Source organism: Chenopodium quinoa, unplaced genomic scaffold, assembly GCF_001683475.1.
Source record: "Chenopodium quinoa cultivar QQ74 unplaced genomic scaffold, ASM168347v1, whole genome shotgun sequence".
NCBI classification, from domain to species: Eukaryota; Viridiplantae; Streptophyta; class Magnoliopsida; order Caryophyllales; family Amaranthaceae; genus Chenopodium; species Chenopodium quinoa.
In genome coordinates, this window is record NW_018745395.1 from 2,270,285 (window position 1) to 2,285,597 (window position 15,313).

Here is a 15,313-nt window from a genome sequence, read left to right on the forward strand (position 1 = left end):
AAGAGATTCGTCCTCCTTGGACCAATTGCAATGTGACACGTGTCCACCCATGCCAAATGGGAAAACCGGCCAACAAGGCCCAATCATTGTGGGAGGCCCAGTCAGCCTTAGGTTTAACCTAAACCTAGTACTGGCACGCATCCCAAGGCATATAAATATGCCCATTAATCCTCATTAAGGGGGATTACGCACATTTAACACTCTCACCTAGAGAGACCCAATTACTTTTATTTCCGCATTAATTACTCCTTAATCAAGTACTAACTTGACCGTCGGAGGCGGATCTCCAATCGTCCGGAGCATCCGTTTGTTTTGCAGGTACAGGCGTTCGGTTCCAGTCTCAAAATTGTAACTCTCCCGCAGGACATCAGAAAACCCCGTAACAATATTCATAATTACTCATTAAATCAACCTCAAAATAACCCATTAAAACATACAAATTTTTCAACTAAGAAACAAGGTAATGCGAAATTACTCTAATCTATAATATGTATTCAAAATTACTCTAAACATACAAAATTACTCTAATATATAATATGTATTCAAAATTTCTAAATAAACAACCAATGCAAAAATTTAAAAAATTAGGGTAAAATTATATATATACATTCCTTGACTTTAATTTTCTTAATAATAATTGTTCAAAATGCTATTGAAAATAATAGAATTACATATTTCAAAATAATTGTTCAATTTTTAACAAAAAAAATAAAAAATTACCTTAAATTAGTTGGAGGTGGAAGAATCTAAGGGGGTGCGAGATTGAGGACGACCCTCGCGCTGGTGGAGGTAGCAGCGGTGGTGCGCACTAGTGGAGGCAGCGCGGAGTTGGAGGGGGTGCGCGCTGGTGGAGGGAACAGCGCGGAGGTGGAGGCAGTGCGCTGCTGTTTCAATTCGAACAATGCTGGTGGCTGGAGGCCGATGAAAGACAAAGAAGGGCAGGGCAGGGAAAAGACAAGGGCAGGGGAGAATTAAGGGCGGTGGTTTCCGACAATTCGTACAATGCTGGTGGTGTTTCAATTCGTACAAGGGCGGTGTTTTAATTCAACAATTCGTACAAGGGCAGGGGAGAATTAAGGGCGGTGTTTCAATTTGAACAATGCTGGTGGCTGGAGGCCGGTGGCCGGTAAAGGTGGCGGCTGTGGTGGAGGGAAAAGGGGGAGGTTTGTTGTTCTTCAATTCGTCTCTAATGAAACAAGTCAGGTTAGAAAGGAATGAAAGAGAAAGAGAGGAAGGAGAAGAAAGAAGTAGGAAGGCCGCGTTTTTTTATTTTTTGAAAAAGACCCGGTTTGATTGGCACCGGTTCAAACTGATGCCTATTTTATTTTTAGCACCGGTTTGAGTTGAACCGGTGCCTTTTGCCTTTGTTTAAAAACCCGCCCAATTTTGGGCCGATTTTTGGCACCGATTTGGCCTGAACCGGTGCCATATGGGGGGTGCCTAATGCTATTTTTCTACTAGTGAATACTTGATGGGTTGACATTAACGCCTCTAAAGATGATCTCATTTAGATGTAACCATACCACCCACAATATCACTACGAACATGGTTAAAGGAGAAAAATGATCCTGCACATAATTCATACAATAGCTTATGAAATTAGTTGTCCATTACCAGCAAGACAAGAACATAGGATTAGTTGAATTAATTTCAAGTGGTGATGCTGCCTACACTCTTCTGGGGATGTCACATAACCGGAACAGGTGATTCATGCTTTCAAGTTCTTGTATGGTTACAAAAGGCACACTTGTCTATTAATAAACCTCTTTTCTCTAGATTTTCCCTTGTTGGTATGATGTTTTCAGTAATCCTCCAAATGAACAATTTCCACTTAGGTGGAATAAAGGACTTTCACAATTTGTTCCAGAACTGTTGATCCCTTGGGATCTATATAGATCATTTGGGAAAAATCCAGCAGTTTCCAATATCCAGACATGAAGCTGAACTCACCATTCCAGTTTTTAATCTATTTAAACTCATTTGTAATGTTTTGTTTTGGAAGATGAATGAATAAAATTTTCATGGTTTTATCCTCTTCAATTCGAAGCTCTTCCAGACTAGGTTAGCGTTTCATATTCTATCTGATGTCAAGAGATCACTCACTGTTTGAAGGCGCCCCTCCCTGTCTTGACTTCTTAAGTGAATACATTTGTTCTATACCGAAGAGTCTTGCTCAATATTAAAGTCCTTCCCATTCCCTATTCTTTTCCCAATGCCTTATTTTAAAATGTTCACCGCTCTAACCATACTCTTAGCTGCCCACGATCCTTTTGCTATGTGTCTGCCAGAGTATCAAGGGTAACTGGGTCACCTCCATACTTTGAAGCAAAAACTTTACTCGCCGGAAGATCTTGGATATTTGTACATTCTCCAGCTATGTTTCATAAGGAGGCTCGTGTTAATGTGATCAATGTTTTTTTAGCCGAGTCCACCTTCACTTTTATGCATGTGCAACACTTCTCTCTTCCTCTAGCAAATAGCTCTTCTTTCATGACTTGAACTCCACCATGACCTTAGCAGGAGGCTATTAAATTTCCTTATAGTAGTCCTTGGACACCAGTACAAGGAAAGGATATTGTGAGCTAAGGCCATTAGGATTGCATTTATTAATAAAAGCTTCCCTGCTTGATTGAGCTTCAAAAATTTCCATAAATTGATCTTTTGTTTGATTTTTTTAGGAATGCTATTGAACCTGTGCTTGATCTTCCATCTACAACCATAGGCACCCCAGATACTTTCCAAGTTCGTTGTTTCTTTTTACCTTTAAAGATTGTCTTGTTAGTCTTATGAACCTGGAAGGGGTGTTAGGGCTGAACAAGATGGTTGACTTCTTTCATTTACCACTCCTCCAATAAAGTTTTCACTGTTCTACAAGAGGTTGGAGTGGCTTTGAAACACAGGAAGCATCGTCTGCAAAGAAAAGGTGGCTAATTTCAGGCCCTTTTCTTGCAGTCTTTACTCCTTTGAGATCTCTCCTCGCTTGCAATCTTAACAACTTCTTTGATAGGACCTCCATGATCATGATGAATAGATAGAGGGATAAAGGATCCTCCTATTCTTAGTCCCACTTTTCGCTTAAAGAACTCTATCATAGAGAGATAAGGGATCCTCCTATTCTTAGGCCTACTTTTGGCTCAAAGAACTCTATCGGTTCTCCATTCACTAAGACTGCATAAGTGTCTGATTGGATGCAGCTCTTAAACCACAATCTCCATTTGCATGGAAAATCCATCTTACAAAGAACTTTGTCCACTAAAATCCATAAGCCCTTGCTTAGATCAATTTTTAGAATGGCCTCAAACAATTTACCCTTCTTTCTTGATTTCACGTGGGCCAGAACCTCGTACGCAACATAACAGTTATCCACCATTAATCTTCTAGGTATGAAAGCATTTTGGAACTCACCAATCACATTTAGCAACACATATTTGAGCCTATTTACCAGGCACTTTGAGATGATTTTATACAGGGAATTGCATAGACTTATTGGTCGAAATTTATCCGCTTTTGAAGATTTCTTAACCTTCGAAATTGAAGTGATGAAGGTTTTGTTAGTTTTTACAAGCATGTTCCCTGTTATGAAGAAGTGTTGGGCTTCTTTGACCATGTCATCTTTGATACTAGCCTAATTTTCCTGGAAAAACATAGGGGGTGTACCGTCCGGGCCTGGTGACTTTAGAGGATTTTGAGAAAACACATAGGCTTTAATTTCGGCTTCCGAAAAGGACATTTAAAGCAAAGCAATCTGGGGCGAACATAAAGGGGAAATATCTTGGGGCCAGTTTTCTAGTAGATCATCACGGTTTCTAATCTGTTCTTCTGAGAGGTTTGACCCATTATATAAGGAAATGAAATGGGCTTGAAACTCGAATTTTATATCCTCAACCTTTGTGACCCAAACATTTTGGTCCGCTTGTAAAGCTCTTACTCCCAGCCTGGATGCTTGTTGCTTTACACTTTTGAAGAATAAAGACGTAGTTTGGTCTCCATATTCATCCCATTTTGATTCGGCCCTTTGTCTCCAGTATCACCATTCGAGGTTAATCTCATTTTATAATTGTTTCCTACTTGTGATTTCTTTTGAAGAATTGATAAGCTCATGGTACTTTTATATTTTAGTGGACTTCAAACTTCTCCTAGATTTTTTGCCAATAAGTCTTGTAAACACGATTTATAAGACAATTTCAAATATTATAGCGAATCATTTATGTTTAATTTCAAAAGAAATAGTGAACCCACTTCAAAATGCTTTTCCCCAAATCATTCAATTCATGATAATATTTTGATTGTACAAGAAGTTCTTTAACACTTTTCACAAATCTAACAATAAGTCTGGATGGTGTGCCCTTAAAGTAGATATATTTGGAAAAGACTTATTTAGAGTAGAATGAGATTTTTTATGAAAATGTTGAAAAGCTTTTAGTTTTCCTCAAAAATGGAATAATTAGATTATTGAGTTAATAACCAAAGTCTCATACTCTCTAAAATTAATGGAACTTCCACTGAATGGCTTAAACCATCAAGATATGGACTACGACAAGAAGATTCTCTATCTTCATACATCTTTATTCTTTGCATGGATGTTTTAATAAGGAAATTAAACTTTCTATTGAAAGTCTTAAAAACATAGCCGAAATAGGCTTAAAACTTGCCCGCAATCCTTTAATTAATATCTCTTGTAAATTCATGAACATTTCTTGTAATAAGCTTTATTTTATTTGGAAATGATAGCCTAGTTTTTTGTAAATCCATAGCTAGCTCTTGAATAGATTAAAAACCTAGCTTATTCGAGGATCTTTGCAAAATTTCAAGTCAATTGATTAATTTTCTCAAATTGTCAACAATTATTTTCTCAAAGAAAATTCCAAATTCAAGGTGAACTAAGTTAGCTAGCCATTATAACATGACTTGAGTCGTAATAGTAAGTGATAATTAATTCCTATTTTTCTAAAGAAAGAGGACAACAAGTTAATTCTCCAAAAGACTAAAGAAAGAATTCAAATAGGGAATCTGGTTTTGTATCAAAAGCTGGACGACATACCCTAATCCAAAGCAATATAGAGGCTTTTACTATATCCTTGTACTTGTTCTCATCCTCTCTTTTGCCAATTGACATTGCAGCAAAGTTAGCTAGAATCCCTAAACCAAAATATGTGTAGCAGAAGCTACTGCTATTTATAAAGGAGTCCAACTAGCTCTTTGATGTGGCATTCATAACATTAGAATTGAAGGTGATTACCTATTAGTCATCAATTCAATAAAAGGCATTTGGGGAGTATGTTATTAGCAAATCGAGCATATTATCAAAGATACTTGTTCTCTCCTGTCTCAGTTTTGTAATTAGAGTATCTAGTACGTCTATTATTGATAGACAAATCACACAGCAGATTGGACAGCTAATGTGAGCCATTTAGTATCTAGTAGTATGAATATTGATGTTTGTAATAGCTCTAGTATGTTTTCTATTCTTTCTTCTAATGCTCTAGTATGCATGATTGTCGCAAAAATCAAAATTTGCTACTGTTTTTAAGCAATTGTAAAGCTTACGATGGTTTTTTTACATGACCTATTTGAGTTATTAGTTGTGAGGATAATCAGAACTTGTTCTCTTCACCTAAAACAAGTAGATCTTGTCTGATTTTATCACGGTCTAATCTAAATTTTTATTATCTGATATGCATTTATTTGATTTAATAATTTGACTAAATTTTAACCGCATTTTAATACTAATCTACAAAGAAAAACATTAACAATGTGAATTTTGTTAGATTTGTCTCATTATAAACTTTTCAAATATGTAATTTTTATAATTTTTTAGGAAACTTTTCTAATGTCTTTTATGACATTTTCTGCACCAAACTTAGGGGGCATTTTGTTAGGGGGTTTCAAGAAAGGGAATGAGAATGATTCCGTTTGTTGTCGTTTGTTTATCAATTTCTATCACTCCTTTTACCCCTTTTTATTTTTGAATTAACCCAAAAACCCTCTACTCTCATTCCCCACCCACCCCACACACTTTCCCACTCCTATCCCCCCTCATTACCCATCACTCATCAGTCTCTCTCTTCTCTTAACCCTAAAAACTCCCATAGTCGTCACTTGAACCTCCGGCCACCACAACAGCGACTGGAGAACTTGCACTGGCAACGACCTCCGACGGACAAGACATGTCGGCCAACGACTTCATGTTCTTGTTTTTTTCTTCAAGTTTATAGCTTAATCAACTCTTTTTTTGTTCTTTTTCATGAATTGTTGAAGAAACTACAATTATTATTCTTGAACTATTGTGTGTAATTGATGTTTACTGTTGCTTGTTTCTTCAAGGTTTTTATTTATTTATTTTTGGAAATTTTAGAAAATAACACCTGAAAAAATACAAAATTTTGTTTTTAGCACCTCAGATTTTCAAATTTTTATCATAACACCACTTAAAAAAAAATTAATTTTTGGTTTCACCACCTAAATGGTTAAGACGTTAGAGAAACTGTTTGTTGGGCCCACTCCAACGGCTATTTTGTTCTATATAGTTTCGGTATCCTTTAAACGCATTGAACTGATGTTTTGTTTACACAAAATTAGGGCTCAAATTTTGCAATCAACAATCAAACTTAGCAAACTGTTTGATTTAATCATCAATTTTCAGTTGGAGGAGGATTTGAATTCAGGTAATTGCGTCAATAGGATTGTAGAAAACCCTAATTTTTTTTAGGTTTGTTAAATGTTACGAAAATTAGTCCATGTTGTTGAACTAGTGCATAATTCAGTTCACATGTGTAAGTAATTATATAATTCGTACATATTTTATGAAGTATATGTGTTAATTGTCATGGTAATTGCGAAAAATTAAAGTTAGGGTTCATCGGAAAATTGAATTGGGGATTTTGATTTTTAGGACTAATTGTTTAATTTCCTTGGTTCATTTGTTGGGGTTTATCATAGTATGAACGGTTTATCTTATTGTGGATGGCATATTGATGCAGATGTCTTTCATAAGTTCAAGTGTGGTGTACCCTTTGCGAAGCTCACAAGATGGACAAAGGAGAATCCATGTCAAAAGTTTAGAACTTGCAAGTTCTATGATCCTTTAACTGAGAGTAGGGGTTGAAAAGCATTTGAATAAATTGATGAACCTGATGGGACAACCTGGCAAACTGAGCTGATCAACAATTTGTTGTTAGACAAGAAGCTGTTGAAGGGAGAAATTACTGACTACAAAAGGGAAGTTGATGATCTTGGTGGACAGATGAGGTGTTTGCTCAATGAAGTGGACATCCTAAAGATGAAATGCAAGGCTTTGAATTCAGACAGGAAGAAGATGAACATGGGAGAAATGGATCATCAGAGCACCCTTTTTTGTGTGTTGCTTTTGGGATTACTGTAGTCATGTTAGTCATGGTTATTATTGGGGGGTTTGTAATGTTTAAAATGTAATGTGTCCAATGGAATGAACAATTGTAGTAATGCTTGTGTAATGGTTTAATAGTGGCACAGAACCACTTTTTCAATGTAATGTAAACTATATTTTGGTTGGAATCAATAAAGCAAGTATTTTAGTAAATTTGCAATTGCATTAACACAAAATCTGAACCATAGTATTAGTTGATCAAAATAAGATTACTAGAAGCCTAGCACCAAAAGTATGAGTTTGAAAAACAACCTTTAACTGTTATATTTAGGATACTACCCTACATGCTAATGTTCAAATAAACAACCTAAAAGTCTAGTCTAGTTTAGAAACTGGAAACAACTGCAGGCTCAGGCTCATTGAGTCAAATTTGCTTCTTTGAAAGTCTTCAGCTTGGATCTCCTTGTCTTCACTCCAGCATTTTGCACTGTTTCTCTGTTTATGGTTTCAGGTTAACTGGAGGATGGGGTGGTATGCTGGATGGACTTTGGAGGGGCTTTCCTCTTGCTGAGTGGCTCAAAGCCTGGTTACTCTTGGAGAAAAGTCTTATTTCAATGTTGTTTGGACCAGCCCCTACTGCACTCTGTGGATAACACAATTAAAAAAAAGAAAGAAAAGTTAATTACAACACTCAATATAGGCTTTAAAAAATCAAACAAAAATGAACAAGTGCCAAACAATACCATCTTAGCTGCTTTAATCTCACTCTTCTTCCTCTGCTCTACAACCCATGGTGAGTTTAAAGGTGGTCTTCCTGTAGCTTTTTCCTCAGTTGGTTTTGGTATAGTAGGAAGCTTACAAGTCTTAGCATAGTGGCCAAGTCCACCACAATTTCTCACTGGTTTTTCCTTTTCTATCCACCCTTTTGTCCCCCTGATGCAGAAGTACCCTCACCAGGTTCCAATTTTCTTTTCTTCAATTTGGGCCTCCCAGGCTGCACCTTGATGGCTGGTGGCTGAGGCTCCCTTATGTGTTACTCTGTCCCAGTGCTTTGGCCCCGCCATGGGTTGAATTGCAAGCTCATTTGCTGCCCTATAGGTGGCCATACTGTAATAGGGGTGGACATATTGCTCAGCAACAGCTCTTTCATCCATTATGCATGCAAAGGCATGAATACATGGGAGGCCTGTCAACTGCCAATGGTTACAGGAACAACTCCTATTTCCCAAGTCAACTAGAACCTGGTCATCCTTCAGTTGCACCTCATAAGTGTCATCTCTTGCAGCTTGAACAATGCAATTCCTAGACACATAGCTCATCCTTTGAAATAGTTTATGAACATATGGAGTCAAGTTGGTTGTGATTTCCTTGGAATCCTCCCACTTCTCATTGTTTATCCTCATCATGTACCTCCTCATCCATTCCATTTGGGTGAGGATAGGTTTGTCTCTGACATCTCTAATAACTGCATTGAAAGTCTCACACATGTTGTTTAGCAACATGTCGGACCTGCAGTTCTCACTAAATGCATGTCTGCACCAGTGCACAGTGGGGATTTTGTTCAAATAATCAAAAGCCTCCTCATCAAGCTCCTTAATCTGCTGCATTGGTATTTCAAATTCAAGCTACACAAATAAAACAGGAACATAGACCTAGTCAACTACTTAAATTTGTACATCATAATCCAAGCTAGACATAAATCAAGCTACACATACATCACTCCAAAATAAATCAAGCTACACATACATTAGTAGCACAAATTAACAAAGAAAAGTAACCAACAAAAACAGAGGATAAAACCTACTATCAAACCCACTTCTTGTTCTACACATGACAAAATCACAACCACCTTTTATACTATTAGCTACACAATTTCATACATAACTTGTTCAAAACAATGTAAAGAACAGACTTACTTGTGTTGTTGCTCTTGCAGCACTCCAAAATAACTCCTTGAAAACAAATCCAGTGAACTTCAGTTTGAAGTTTGCCCAAATATGTCTAACACAGAATCTAGTTTCTACTTCTGGCACAACTTGAGAAAATGATTTTACCAGTCCCTGTTTAACACAATCCAAACACATGTTTCTCAGTCTAAACAACTAATAATAGAACAACAACATAATTAATTCAAAAAACAAGAGCATTATACCTTCTGTTTGTCTGACATGAAGGTCAAACCTGACTCATCTACACTCCCAAGGGTCTGCATCAGTGATTCTAGGAACCAAACCCATGTTTCCTTGTTTTCAGCCTCACATGTTGCCGAAGCAATAGGGTAAATTCTGTTGTTCCCATCTTTGGACACAAACACTAAAATCTGCCCTGGATAAGCACCTTTCAAGTGGCAGCCATCCACCCCAATGATTGGCCTACAACCCCTCAGGAAACCATCTTTCAAAGGCCTCAAACACATAAACATTCTCAAAAACAGGGGAGCCTCAGGCTGCTCAATCCCATCTACAACCACATTACAACCAGAACCAGGGTTGTGTTTCATTAGGGCCTTGCCATAGTCCCAGACCCTTGCATACTGCTCTCTTGCACTTCCAAAAATTATCAACTTAGCTCTACATCTAGCCATCTAAGCCCTAAAATAAGTAACTTGAACCCCTAGGTCCTGAAGTACCCTATCCCTTATATGCTTAACCTTCCAAGTTGGGTTGCTTCTGAAATATTCAAGGAACCTCTCAGCAATGTACTCTGCAGTGACCTTCTTATTCTCCCTGCTTCTCACACAATTTTGCTTTAACCTCATGCTTTTAATTTGCCAATTCTGTTGTCTAACTAACTTCCTAGCATGAATCTTGAAGTTGCACCTCACTCCACCCTTGCATATACACATAGGCATCCTACTTGTCTTTGTGTTAAACTTACAGCCACATCTGTGCCTACATTGAATAGTAATCCTACTACTGTCATTATGTAAAAATTAGTATTCATACCTATTCTCTATGGCATGTAATCTAAGAGCTCTCCTCAACACTATTAAACTTCAGTCTATTAACAAGAACAATAGGTTTAGTGAAGTCAGTTTTCTCGTTAAACCAAGGACTGTTGTCATCTTCATCTGATGAACCATCCAAACTCCTTAGCTCATCTGATTCTCCCTCAAGCTCTTCTTGCAGTTGAACTTCACTGACATCTAAGTTCTCAGTCAAAGTTGCCCTAGGATCTTTTACAACCCCCTGATCATGTACATCAAACTGCTTCCCAAGACTTCTTATTACCTTCTATAATATCTCTTCAGAATTCTATATAAACCACCTTTCATCCCCACTATCATACTCCTCCTCACCAGGCTCCAAGTTATGTCAATTTCACTCCTTTCAGTAGAAGAATAGCCTTCCTCACTCCCAAATTCATTGACCTCACTGCTTTCATCAAATACCAGTCCCTTAGCTACAAATTTGTTTCTCCCCTTCCCTTTATCCAACACCTTCCCACTGCCAGAATCTCTGTTAACCTTAGCTTTACTTTTCCCGTTATCTAACAGCTTCCCTACCAAAAACCCTTTCACTCTTTAAAGGAACCCCTTCATTATTTCCTATCCCCTTACCCTTCTCATTTGTAGATCTAGGTTTAGGATTCTCTACCAGAATCACATCAGGATTAGTTTTGTGCAGTCTTGGGCTCTTCCTAACTAGAATAGGTCATGTACTTTTCTTCCCTTTTCCCTCAGCCTTTTTTGGAGTGGATTGGGCCTCATGTATGGGCCTTAATGTCTCATCTGTAGTCACAAAGACTTCCACATACCCTTCCCAATTCACTGACTCTAACAGCCCCTTCACTTCCTCCTCATATACTACCTCCCTCCTCCCTGTATTAAAGGTCCTCCCTCTTTGTTTATACCACAGTCTGTAGTTTGGAGGTACATGAACATTAAAATACAAAAACCCATGCACAGATGCTTCCCTCAAATAATGGACATCTATCTTGTCCACTACCACATCCCTTCTCCAAAAACATAACCCCCCACACCAGCAAAGCAAATGTTTGGTGTTGGACACTCTTTTAGGAACAAAAGCACCCCCCACTCTCAATACTATATCAATTAATATGCCTTAGCTTGATTGTTGGCCATTTATCTATCTAATAAACAAATATGATGCAAGTCAACAAAACCAGCATATCAAAGTACAATTACACAGAAAAAGGCACTAGTTTAATTAACATAAACAAGCATATTTTACCCAATGTTAAACAGTAAAAGTATGTACACAGTACTCAATAGGTCAGCAAACACAATCCATTAAAGTAATCAATTAACCAATTACACTAATTGGTACTTAAATTAAACAGATACTACTTTAATTACAAATTTGCACAGTACACAAAGTCATTCTCAATCACACCCAATTTTACTTTTTTAGGGTTCCAACATTTTTCCCCAAAATACCCTGCAATCCTAATGAAAATGACATAATTAACTTCGACAATTGCTAACAAATACTTTAAATGGTCCAAAAAGTACCTCTTTTGGAATCTTGTTGTTGTTCCTGTCAGAATCCAACAAAGATCCAAGCTTTTTTTGTTGACGAAAATGACTGACTTCCAGCTCACTTGGTTCGCTCCTAATCTGACACCTCCCTTCGCAATTCAATTTCACAACCACACAAATGAAATTAGGGTTTGATTGTAGACAGTAATTTAGGTTGTTGAATAATAAAGGAGAGAATTCAATGAAGGAGGAGTAGTTAACAATCAATGGAAGGAGATAGAATCGATTTGAAATGGGTAAAATTTGGAGGGTAAACTAATTTGTGGGCCCCACACATGTTTTCCGTCAAGTATACCGTTATCTGGTGGTGAAATTAAAAATTATTTTTTTTAAGTGGTGTTATAATAAAACTTTGAAAATTTGTGGTGTTAAAAACAAAATTTTGTGTTTTTTCAGGTGTTATTTTCTAAAATTTCCTTTTTTTTAAGAGGACGAAGAACACATGGTCAAATTGCCTTTATTTTTTTTTCTCTTGAATTTGAGATCTGTAAGAGTTTATTGCTGCTAGTTTTATCAAGGTTTGTATTTTAATTTTTATTTTTATTTTTATTTTGGGGAGGACGAAGAATGCTGCTGATACTTTCTTCAACTTTTTTTTTTAATTTTTATAAAAAAATTTTAGGAAGACGAACAAGTTTATCATACAATAACAGGTTATTATTGGGAAAAATAAAAAAAGGAATTTAAAAACTCATACTTTGATTCCATGGCTTGAACCAAAAAGTCACAAAGGGAATCAATGAACAGTTCATTCCGTTTCATAGACACAACCAAACAACCAAGCTAAATCAGGGTCAACTCATTCCTTTCTCCTTCATTCTCTAGATTCATTCCATTATGATTCCCCCGTGCGAACCAAACACCCCCTTAATAGTTTGTGATATCGAGTGCGCCCAATTAAGGATGTGATATTGTTTACATCCAACCTATAGTTGGTGCTATTGAGGCCAATTTTGCCAAAAAAATTATTTTAAATTACCACCTCTTAAATTAAAAAATTATTTAAATTACCATCTTTTCACTATTTCCAATCACTTTTCGGCTGTGGGGCCCAGGTTTATTATTTCCTTCCTTTTTTCTTCATTCAATTATCTCGAATTTCCTCTCTTATGACTATTCTTCTCTATTCTACTCTACTCTTCCTCTATACTACTTTTCTTCCATTTAATTACTTTAGTTTACATCAATTAATCACTGAAAATGATTTAACCTCCCATCATTGATGAAACCAAACCTGTTAGAGAACACTCCAAAATCTACAAGCTAAGCAATGACATGTTAGAACAACATATAACTTTGCACAATTGTAAGTGCAAAATCCCGCTTCTATCAAACACATTATCAAAGCATGTCATTCATTACCAAACTTGTGATGAAATTAGCGTGTATCCATCTTATCAATATAGAATTTCTTTATGAGTAAAACAACATGAACAAATTCAAGAGAAATTTCAGGAAAAAGTACCATTTTACAACAATTGTTGTGAATAACCCTAATTTCATAAAAACCCCTAATTTAATTGTGGCAAAAACTCTAATTTCATAAAATCCCCAATTAAATTGTGTCAAGAACCCTAATTTTAGAAAACCCCAAGTTAATTTTTGTCAATAACCCTAATTTTAGAAAACCCCAAATTATTTTTTGTCAATAACCCTAATTTCATAATACCCCCAAATTTATTTACCAAGAAATAAAAATAATTGAGCTTAATTACCTGATTATGACTTCAGTGGAAGAATTCCTCAAATTAAAGCTTGCATAAATTGGGAGAATTTGAGGTAAATGATTTCGATATTGTGGAGTGTGAGAGGTTGTTTTATACAACAAAATCGAGGGGAAAAAAAGAAAATATGGGTAAAATAATCATTAAAAGCAATTATGTGGGCCCCACGACATTTGAAAAAGTGAAAAAAAAGAAAAGGCGGTGATTTAAATAATTTTTTAATTTAAGGGCTGGTAATTTAAAATAATTTTTATTAAGTGGTAATTTCAACATTAGTGTTATTATTCAGTGGTAAAATACAAATTTCTTTTTTTTTAATAATATGCAATTAATGGCATTTAGCAATTAATAAATGATTATTAAAAGTTCTAATTTGATCTGATCTGATCTGATCTGATTTGAATGTTTGCGTGTGGTGTCATGTGACTTGAATTTATTCAGGAATAAAAATTTGAAACAAGTTGAAGAGAACAAGTCTAATCTTAAAGCTTTTGCACAAGTGTCTTGTACAAATGGTACAATACGAAATTTTAATTTAATTTTATTTTTTTAAGAGAAGTATCTTTTTTGCAATAGTGTCCACACATTACCAAAGGATAGACTTACACCCTAGCATTCATATAGGCAAGGGAATGTAAGTGCTAGTAATATACCTTATTCTCATGCGCATAATGACGGAATGCAAATATAGGCCCTGTTCTTTTGAGATTCTGGGCAGACTAGAGCAGGGCAGAGCAGATTTCAGCAGGGCAAAGCAAAGAAGATTCCAACAGAGCAGGGCAGGGCAAAGCATAGCAGATTTTAGTAGAGTAGGGCAGAGCAAATTGCAACATTATTATTATTATTATTATTATTATTATTATAATATTTATTATTATTATTATTATTATTATTATTATTTGATTTTTCAGATTTTTTTACTCTTTTTATAACATCAGAGAATTTGTTAAATAATATAAAATATTAATTATTATCATTAAATATTAGTTATAATTATCAATAATTATTTAATATTACTATCATTATCATTATAAAATATTAATTATTATTATTATTATTAAATAGTAAATTTCAGCAGAGTAGGGCAGAGTAGACAACTCAAAAGAAGGGCACATGAAACATCACAAAAGATCTAGAAATGTATTAATTTGATTCCATTTGTGTTAGAAAGTAGACTTCTAGAGCTTTTAAACAATATATTTTATTTGTCTTAACCGAGTTCTGGATCAAAAGTTATGATAAAAATAAAAACTGCAAAAAAACTGAAAAATTCTACAGATCGAAACGCCTAGACTTTTTGAATCTCCTAAGGACTTTTGAAAATTCTAGGCGTTTCTCCCATAGAGTTATGAAAAAATTAGGCGTTTTCCCCTCCAACGAAAAAAAAATCGACTTTAATTCCAGAGATGTGTCCGATGACCATGCTCTCGATCAGTGGTGGTTTGTGTTAGGAGGGAAGAATGTTATATTGAGTTAGAGTTCAGGGAAGAAAAACATGGAATACACACGAGGGTTGTTTGTCCATCCATGTTTAAATGCGGGTGTTACCTAGTAATGTAAGGGCGTCGTTAGTTATACAATCCCCTTTTTTTGAATTATTTATTTATTTTTAAAATAATTAGTTATAATTTTGAAAAATTATTCCTTATTTTCAAATAAAATAATTAATTTCACAAAATATAATATTAAATTAAAAAAATTTAAAATCATTAAATTAAAATTTAAAAAGTTCTTCATTATTCC

General features: G+C 35.6%; 1 protein-coding gene across 1 annotated transcript; it reads right to left on the minus strand.

Annotated features, from left to right (window-relative positions):
• Positions 1 to 8,295: 8,295 nt before the first annotated feature.
• LOC110713002 lies at positions 8,296 to 9,929 on the minus strand. The gene is made up of 3 exons (XM_021891459.1): positions 9,498 to 9,929; positions 9,262 to 9,405; positions 8,296 to 8,970 (listed from the first exon to the last, which is right to left on the minus strand). The coding sequence occupies exons 1-3, from the start codon at positions 9,927 to 9,929 to the stop codon at positions 8,296 to 8,298; spliced, it is 1,251 nt and encodes a 416-aa protein (XP_021747151.1).
• Positions 9,930 to 15,313: the final 5,384 nt, after the last annotated feature.